General features: G+C 47.6%; 1 protein-coding gene across 1 annotated transcript; it reads left to right on the top strand.

Moving 5' to 3' along the window:
* The first annotated feature begins 5,503 nt into the window (after positions 1 to 5,503).
* Positions 5,504 to 8,605, top strand: LOC132430203 (metabotropic glutamate receptor 7-like). The gene is made up of 2 exons (XM_060019636.1): positions 5,504 to 5,538; positions 5,643 to 8,605. Exons 1-2 carry the CDS (start codon positions 5,504 to 5,506, stop codon positions 6,502 to 6,504), a joined length of 897 nt encoding a protein of 298 aa, XP_059875619.1. The 3' UTR covers positions 6,505 to 8,605.
* Positions 8,606 to 9,757: the final 1,152 nt, after the last annotated feature.

Below are 9,757 nucleotides of genomic sequence, written 5' to 3'. Positions count from 1 at the left end.
ACCCTGATCTCTTTGATCCCATTCCATTGTTCTTTCATTGGGTGCTGAACAACCCAGAGAAATAAAGAGAAGTAAAACTCCTGTGTGCTGTGTCACTGGTACAGGACTTGGCAAGATTGGAATTGGAGCACTACATATTAAGAGGTATCTGAGAAATTCTTCAAACTAATTGAGATATATACCAGGTACATAGAAAACAGTATGTTTTATGAAGATGATTCTGTGCAATGAACAGAACTGGTAACACACACTGGAAGGTGAATTCTCATTTTCTGGCACCTTGAAAACTCCACCTCAACATACACGTTAAAATAAACATTTGAACTGGGTCATATTTAATTCTGCATGCTCTTGTAAGTCAGCAAAATATTCCATATATCATTTAAGTTGTCACTCACTTTTTAACTTGACTTTCAATTTCTAAAAGTCTTTCCAAACATAAAACAGAGGTGGGAAAATGGTATATGGGAAGCTGCAGAGATGAAATAAGCTTATTTCATTAGGCATAAAGATGAATATCCAAACAACTTCTTCATGGCTGAAAGTGTCCAAATCTACTGTCTTCATTTTGTAGTCAAGGCTTCCGGAAAAATATGCTAATGGATTCCTTATTATCCAAATGCCCCATATCAGTTTCAGTAGGTATCATTATATATTATGGAAATTTTTCTCAGTGACAGTGAAAGACATCCTGGCTGAACATCCCCCTGCCCATGACACAGAGATGATGGTCTCAAGCTATCTTGAAGGCATTGGAGCCCACACTATCCGTTACTAATATTAATGGAGGATAAAACTTCATATTCTGTTTGCTCTATATTTGTTCAATCACTTCTTCCCTTCATTAAACTGGATGGCCCATAATTGAGTCTGTAGTGTGTCTATCATTGGAAACTGAACAAAGTTTTGTTGGTTTTATTAATGTCATACGTTTCTAGGGAGGGTCTATTCAATAACTAAGTCTAGTTTCACAGTTACACATAAATTATGATGTAACTTTGAATAAATTAAGCTCATCATAAAGGAAGGATACTGAGAGTTGCTACTACCCCTTCCTTGAGGGGCTCTCGTAAAGCACTAAGTAAAGTAACAGAGGTGTATATGTATGCATATATTTTCAATGATATTTGTACAGACTTAAAAAGAACTCTACAGAATGCATTATAAAAACCTTAATGCTGTGTGTCCCTAGTTCCCAGCTCTCTCATTAAAACTACTTAAATGAACACAATCTTATCTGTTAGGATAGCTATCAGAGTACTCCAAATACTACTTCTTGCAGTACCCTGTCCCAACCATTTGCCATCCTCTTCCCATTAGTCCTCAAGTCAGAAGCCCCGAAGATCTGTTCATTAATTTATGAACACATTTCTTCATCCAGCCAAGAAAATTGATTGATCCCTTACCAAATTTCAGGCACCATTCTTCAGTATGATTTATAGGCATGTTCAGGAAACACAGCAGTGATTAACACAGATGAATATAGTCTCTCTTGAGCTGAGGGGGGAGACAAAAGTAAATAAGCAAATATAAAATCATAAGTATAGGGCTTCCCTGGTGGCGCAGTGGTTGAAAGTCCCCCTGCCGATGCAGAGTACACGGGTTCGTGCCCCGGTCGGGTAGATCCCACATGCCGCGGAGCGGCTGGGCCCGTGAGCCATGGCCGCTGAGCCTGCGCGTCCGGAGCCTGTGCTCCGCGTCGGGAGAGGCCACAACAGTGAGAGGCGTACCGCCAAAAAAAAAAGAGCTATGAAAACAAAACCTATGGAGGGAGACCTACATGAAAGATGGAAGAGTATAATAATGGCCAGAGTACATTACTGTGGCAGAAGCAGCAGCCCTTAAGGAGGACAACTTTATAAACTACAAATTGGATTTAAATAGACAGGGAATTGAAAGTGGAGACATTATTTTCTGCAGAAGATGATGGACAGGGAGGGGAGAACAAAGAAAATAAAACTGAGATTGTTAACAAAATACAATGTTAAGCATGTAAGTTAGGACTGAGTCCTTAACTTTCATTTTTATTAATGACTGGGTGAGTATAGATTACTGACTACACAGAACCAAGCCTGGGAACACATTTTATATTTATGATCTTTGTGCCTAAAACTAGATTCTCCTGCAATTTAATATGACACTAGGACAATGACTGGCCAAGTTTTAGATTAATCACTCTTACACAAAGATTTTTCATTCATATAATCTCAAACAAATACTGCGTCACCAATTAAGTTCCAGATCCTATGCACTCTGGCTGAAGATATAAATATCTTGCAAGCCCAGCATCACTTTCCTCTTTCTCTGGTAACAAATCACACTTTCTATTATGACAATGGCCCCAGTTATTGGCCCAGGAATAAACGCTTGACTCAGGAAGAGCCAATTAAAGCCCTCCTTTAGAGTTGATCGAGAGCTTTAAGGTTAGAGTATTTCAATCTTATGAAATTTCTGTAAAACAAAGTTATTTCAAAATCTACTAATTATTCTTTAAGTTCTAGAAACTGCATTCTGTGACTAAGAGGACAATTTATTTGCCGTCGTTTCTGCTCTGCCCACTTTATGTTTCTGTTATTGTGAGATAAAGGCAGTGGGGAATGGCAAACCAATTCTGATTCATTCAACACATGAGTGCTTCTTAGGTACAAAACACCATTCTGAACATTGTCCGAGGTAAAAAGATAAATAATACCTAGCCCCTTATAATACCTAGCCCCTTACCCTCAAGGATCTTCCAGCTTAGCAAGGGAAATAAAACATGCACACAGATGACTGCAACAAAAAGAAGATAATGATTGCTGCCAGATGTTTGGGGAGAATGAGTAGAGCAAAGAGAGAACACAGAATAAGGCAACATTCAACAGTCAGCCAAGAACTATTTGTTGAGCAATTGCAAGCTGTGACCTGGAAATGGAAGAGGAGAACATAGATCTTCACATGGGCAGGTGAAAAATCAAGTGTTATTACTTGTAACACAGCTCTTCAAATATATTTTTTGGCACCAAGTGCCTACTAAATAGCCTTAAATTAAAAACTAAATAAGGATACAGTCTCTATCAAATGTAGCCTGAGGTACTGATGCCTAAATACTAGGATCACAGTATTTGTGTTCCCAAGGATGCCTTTCTATTGCTTTGCTTCTTTCCCCCTTTCCAAATTAGCTAATGCTGCCTTAACAGGATATCTATTTCACTTGTTCCAGCCTTTTTGATCCAATGTATTGAATAGCAGAATAGGTGAGTTACAAGAGGATATTTTGACTTCAAACAACAGAAATAAAATACTCTATAATTGAAAAAAAAAAGAGGCAATCTTTCAGGCACATGTGGATCCAGGAGTTCACATGTTTTAACCAGGTCCCTCTCTCTCTTCCCCACCCCTTCTTCTCTCTGCCTTTTCTCCTCTCTGGTATCTCTCACTAAGGGATTCAAATATTTCCCTGTTTATGTGGGAGCTTCTGGCACAGCTGCGGGCTTATACGCTCGCAGCTCCAGGGCTGGCTGGAAGGGGCGGGCGCATCACAGCATAAGGTTGCACAAGGTGTGCACTTATATAGCAGGGCATCACATCTATGAGTGACGGATGATCACATTGTATACAGGGGTAGCTTCGCATAGTTTTTACATCACTTTTCTTGAAGATGGCAGTAAAATGGTATATTTTTACAAAATCAAATAGTGTAACATTGTCCAAAAGATATACATAAAGCATTTAGAGGAAGGAGGCTCCTTTTTCTTTTAACTCCAGCACGGATTGTCTATTGGACAGTGGTAACCCTATGTCATCACCCTCGTTACTCCAGCAGAAGTCCAGGGATTAGCCCTGCATAACTCTTGTTAGCCTCTATTCCCTTCCGTGAACACTGTAGCCAGAAGGTTTTTTTCCTCCTCAAACCTTAAGCATTGAAACCTGGAGGAGGGGCATGTCTGAAAAGAAAATGATGGACTGGACTCTCCCTAGAAGGAAGATAAATGGGTGGTCAACAAGAAAAAAAAAATAAAATCCTCTGTACCAGGAAATGTTTGAAGTGTTTTTGGGTATCAAAAAACGGGTGCCCTACACATAAAGCAACAAAGGATATTGGTCTAAAAAGAACACCATGGCCAAAGGTGCATGGCCTATTTCAACAGAGGATTTGAAAGTTAAAAGTTAACCTGTAAAACATTCAATTCAATGTCATCATTTTACAGATGGGCAAAGTAAAACTCAGGCACAGGAACAGAAGTGCCAAGGTCATACAGGTGGTTGGTGGAAGAGACAACCAACTTCCCAACTTCTGACTTTTTAGGTGTGTGTGTGTGTGTGTGTGTGTTGTTTTGTTTATGTGCAAGGACATTTTTCTTTAGTACACTAACATTACAACAGAAAGTATAGTCTTGTTTTGGCTTCCTCTGCGCCCTCAATTCTGTATAAGACAGTTTCGCTGCACTCCAACAGAAAGGCTCAGCAAGAGTAGAGACCTCCATAAGCAGTACACGTGGGCACCAAGGGCAGATACATTGCCCTTCCTTGTGTAGGAACTAGGGCCACTTGTTGCTTTAATGGGCCAAGTTTGGGCTGGACCTGCAGGAGGGGACACCTTTGAAAAACAGCTTCCTAACTGCACTACAACCTGCTCTGGCATCCTGATTCCACTCCCCAAGCCCCCCAAATCTTCAGCCAGAAAAAAAAAAAATAAGAATGGATCACTGGATCACTGGATCGATGGGGAGATTTCTGTCTGCTCCTCCTACTGCCACCTCTTTCTTGCTATTTCCTGCCCGAGGAAACCTGACATCAGCCCAAAAGCATCTCTGGAAATGGGTAGGAGGGAGCCTTACACCTGTCAGCGCCAGAGAAGAAAGTGCGCTCTGCAGAGTTCTCAGTTGTTCCATCTCTTGCGATGAAAGGAAGAAAAGGAGCGAATCCGCCACAGATTTACTGGAGACCAGGGTTACTTCATCCGGCTCCGGCCACAGTAACCCCTGAAGACCAAAGATGCATTTCCATTCCCAGCATTTCTTGTTGGCGTCTTTCCCTACAGGCTAGCCCAGTGCCTGGCCCCGGAGAAGTCTCTGCGTAAAGGTTCTTTAGGTCATAAATCAGGCTCCTGTGTGTATGTGTGTTTTTCTTAGGAAAAACTGGCACAGACGAATTAGCAGTAGAGACTGGGGTCTCCCTACTACCCTTCATGCTTGGCGGCATCACCTTCGACTACCTCGCATTCTCCCGGCGCTGACAGCCCCGGCTCCGGACCTCAGGGTTGGAAGCAGTCAGCCCCAGCTAGAACCGCCCTGTCCGGGGCTGATGCCACCCTGTGCCTAGAATGTGCGTGTGGGTGCAGGCGGGCGAGCGAGCGGCTGCTACAGTGAGACCGAAGCAGGAGCTCAGCCTTCGCCTGCGACCTGCAATCCCCAGATTCCCTGGGGACCTCGAAACTCCCAATCAGAGGTACTCCCCCCCCACAGCCGCCCACCCATTCCCTCCCCCCTTACCTCAGCACGCAGCCCCTCCCTGCGTGATGATGCAAAACCCTGGGGAGGGTGGGCGCTGGGAAGGGTGGGGAGAGCCTGAGAGCGAGCGAGGGTGGGAGGGAGTGGGCGGAGGAGGAGAGGGAGCCGAACGCGCATTTAAAGCGATAGCCATCCTCGCTCTCTCCCCAGTGCTGGGCTGTTGGAGAGCTCGAGCTGCAAGCCACCGAGCGCGAGCTCGAGCGCGGCGCGCTGGCCGGGGAACCCAAGAGCGCACGGCGCCCCAAGCTGGCAGGCGCCGCGGGACCCCCCCCCCCACCCTCGCCGGCTGCCCTTCCCCGGGCGCCCCTACCCTCCTCGCCCGCAGGAGACCCTGGGCTTTCCCGGAGGAGCTCACCCCAAGGGGCCAGGACTCCGGCGAGCCCGCCACCGTCCCCTCGAGTGCCGCCGCCACCACCGCAGCCGCGGGAGCAGCATGGTCCAGCTGGGGAAGCTGCTCCGCGCCCTGACTTTGATGAAGTTTCCCTGCTGCGTGCTGGAGGTGCTTCTGTGCGCGCTGGCGGCGGCGGCTCGCGGCCAGGAGATGTACGCCCCGCACTCCATTCGGATCGAGGGGGACGTCACCCTCGGGGGGCTGTTTCCGGTGCACGCGAAGGGTCCCAGCGGAGTGCCCTGCGGCGACATCAAGAGGGAGAACGGGATCCACAGGCTGGAAGCGATGCTCTACGCCCTGGACCAGATCAACAGCGATCCCAACCTGCTGCCCAACGTGACGCTGGGAGCGCGGATCCTGGACACTTGTTCCAGGGACACTTATGCGCTCGAACAGTCGCTCACTTTCGTCCAGGCGCTCATCCAGAAGGACACCTCCGAAGTGCGCTGCACCAACGGCGAGCCTCCGGTTTTTGTCAATCCCGAGAAAGTAGTTGGAGTGACTGGGGCTTCGGGGAGTTCGGTCTCCATCATGGTAGCCAACATCCTGAGGCTTTTCCAGGTAGGGGGGCGCTCCCTCCGGGGCAGAGCGCGCCGTAGCTCCCCGCGCTCTTTATCCTGAAGGCGGGCTTGGATTCCAGGGGTGCGGGGTCTGGTCAGCCTTCGGTCATTTCCACCCTGGAGATCCTGCCGAGTCCCTCCCACCTCACCCGAGGAGGTACTTTCCGTGCTTGATTCATTTCCCTTCCATCTCTCCCCTGTCCGCGCTCCACTCCATTCGGCTTGACATTCTGGATTTATGGTCCCATTGACAAGAAACAGTCTCCGAAAAACAAGGCGATGATTTAAATGGGTTTTCATTAGAGTGAAATATGGTTCCAAAACAGGCTTGTAAAAGTGCCGGGCTCCTGTGAGAGCCACTTAGGCGCAAGGAATATGGAAGATGAGAAGACGCCTAGAAACTAGGCATTTCTCAACTCCCCAGCTTCCCTGCCCCAAGCCGCCCGACAAGCTGCAGCTGCCTTGGAAAATTTCGAGAAGAGCTTAGGGAGGCAGTTCTTAAACCGAAGGCTAGGTCTTCACCTACATTTGGACGTGAATTGCCCATTTCGCTCGGGTTGGATTTCCCGACCTGTAACCTGTCTCTGCGAGGGCATGGGGCGGAAGGCGTGGGGACTGTCCTCAAGCGGGGAGAAGCCACCGGCAGACGTGCCCCCAGGTGATTTGCTCTGGGCAGTTGTTTGCACCGTCTAAACTGCCTTTGCGATCCGGCCACTGGCAGGAGCCGGGCGATCAGCTTTCTACTCCTGCCAGCTCAGAGCCCGGAGGTGAGCTCATGCTAACTGCGAAACACAGTCGCTTTTTCTGCACCCACCCTGTGCCCATCCTTTCCCACGACCTCCCTAACGCAGCCCCCAACCCCAGTCCTGGGTTTTGAGGACGATTCTCAGAGCCAGACAAGAAGGCGCCTGGAGGGAGGCAGTAGGGTGCGCTGAGCAAGGCCGGGCGGTCCTCTAGCTCCGGGTGCAGGCGGGCAACGGCGGAAGATGCGAGGACGGCGGATCGGGCCCGCTGAGCGGTGGGCGGTGCTGCAGTGCTCTCTCACCGCCTGCTCCCGCAGCCTCGGCCCCACGGCTCCTGTGCCGCCCTGGGGTATAGATGGATGGCTTCTGGATGAAGAAATTGAGTTTCAGGGTCTGCGTGACTATGGGTTCTCTTGTTTCTCTGTCTTTCTTCCTGTGTGTCTCTCTCCTTGTGTCTCTTTCTCCCTGCTTTTTTTTTTTCTTTTTTTGGTCTCTCTGTTTTTATGTTCTCCCTTTCAATTTCTGCCTCTCTTTTCCTTCTCTACCCCTATCTCCAAGTTTTTTGTTCATCTCTGTCTTGAAGTGATCCTTTCCTAATGCACAGCTCTCTCCCTGCCTGGTAGGACCCAAGCTCAGTTAGTCCCTTCTCCAGATGTTCTGGCTGACCTTTATGCTCCCCGTAGCTAAAAAGTTGGCTCCCTCTCAAGTGCCTTTCCTGAAGCATGTTGGGTTTCTGGAGGGGACTCCTTGTGAGATTCAAGCTGTCACTACATCAGCACCCAGGGGTATGAAGTTTGTGTTTGTGCCAGAAGGAGGGGTGCCTGTCTAAAGCTGCAGCCTGGTATGGCCCCTCTGAGCCTCTGAGCGTCCCTAGCACCTGTTGAGTATGCCACCTCTAGATGTTTGCAAGGCCAAAAGTGCTTCTGGGCAGCCTTCACTTTGAGGTAATGCTTTCAGGAAGAGCCTGGGTTGTTGTAAGCAAAACCCAGAAGCACTTCCTTTACCTCTGAGCTTAAACTAGAGAACCTGAGGAGGCAGCGCTGCAGGGAAGATGAGGCCAGAGGTCACCTGAGAACCACAGGGGCAACTCACAGTATTTTTACTGAAGCTCTGGGGGTTGAAGGCACATTTGCTGTTTGACATTTTAAAAATTATTTTGGTGCCTTCACTTGGAGCTTGGGAGCTTGCAGATGGGCCTGCCTGTCGAAAAAAGAGTGAAATCTTAAAGTCAAGAGAGAGCTTGCCGACTAGGCTGAAGGATTGTGTTTGCTGAAAAAGATTCCAGGGGGAGCTGATTCCTTCTCTGGTGTGTGGATCTGAGGCACTTGCAAGAAAAGAGAACGCTTGCCTTATGCTTAGTTCCCCCGTTCCCTGGGCTGGGAAGGAAAGGAACTGAATGCCAGCATTAGCAGTGTGCGTTGGGACCAAAACCATTCAGAGAAAACACTGTCATCTTCCTCTAGTTTGCAAATTGCAGCTATTCATGTTGGAATGAACAGCTGAGGGAAAAGAGCCCCCAGTTTTCACCTGCATTTATTGAGAAGAGGCTGGTAGTAGGAGGGATGCACCAACTTGTAGCTTGTGCTGCAAGCTGGATATAAGCTTGGTGTGAGCATCCTGGTTAACCACTGCCCATGTTCAAATATACAGAGATAGATTCCAACAATCTCTTCCAGTAGCCTTATTTTTGCGTGTGATCTTAGAAGCTCCTGGCATGTAAGTCCAGTCCCCAGCTTCCCAGCCTCTGTAAACCTGCAAAATGAATAGAGAGAATAGTGGGACACAGACCCATTGTTCAAAGACACAGTCACTTTAGGGAAAGAGGAAAAGAACGGGTAGGTGAATCTTCTCTGGGATTGCAGGGTTCAGCTCAATGAAGACTGTCCTGTATAAAAGAAACTCCTCTAAATGGTTGAATTCTTAGCTCTCCAGAGATTTGAGTTTTCTTTTCCCCATTCCCTGTGGGTTGCTGTGGGGAATGTGCCAAACCTATCATTTGAGATAAAAATTTATGGTGAGGTAAGCTTCTAGGCTGGGGGAAGGAAGACTTAGTGACTGAAATGGGGGATGCTAAGCACTGGGGGGCAGGAAGGAACAAGGAGCTAGTAATGGATGTAACAAATGCTGCAGCTGCCGGCAAAGCCTGGATTGAACTTCCTTCCTGAAAATGAGGACCCGGGCAAGAATGACCACTCAGATGTAAACAGTGTCTCTGACTGGGAATTCTCATCTGCCTGCCGGTGGGCCAGAGCTGAGCAAGTCCTTTCTCTCCTCTGTATGCACACTGAATTGGTTAGTAAGTGACATGTCAGAGGACAGGAATCATATTCAGTGGATCTTTCAAATCCAGGAGTTTGAGGCTAATGAAATTAGTGTGTGGCCAGGGCTCTGCCAACTAGAATTAAGTCACTGCAGCCACCCTGCAATGCATTTTCAGCCTGAAGGGAGCATCAGGGAGGAATTTCGGGAGATTTGTTTCTGAGCCTGTACAAAATAATACTCTCCTAATGCTAAGAAAGATTAAATGTAAATTAATATTGACTACGAGTAACATATTTAAAAAATAATCGC

This window comes from Delphinus delphis, chromosome 1 (genome assembly GCF_949987515.2).
Source record: "Delphinus delphis chromosome 1, mDelDel1.2, whole genome shotgun sequence".
Taxonomy (NCBI): domain Eukaryota; kingdom Metazoa; phylum Chordata; class Mammalia; order Artiodactyla; family Delphinidae; genus Delphinus; species Delphinus delphis.
This window is presented reverse-complemented; position numbering and strand designations above follow the sequence as displayed.

Bases quoted from the DNA above. Each gene is read 5' to 3' on its own strand.
- LOC132430203 (XM_060019636.1), top strand. From the start codon at position 5,504: ATGCAAAACCCTGGGGAGGGTGGGCGCTGGGAAGG. The intron at 5,539-5,642 runs GTGGGGAGAGCC...CTCTCTCCCCAG, and splicing joins GAGGGTGGGCGCTGGGAAGG to TGCTGGGCTGTTGGAGAGCT.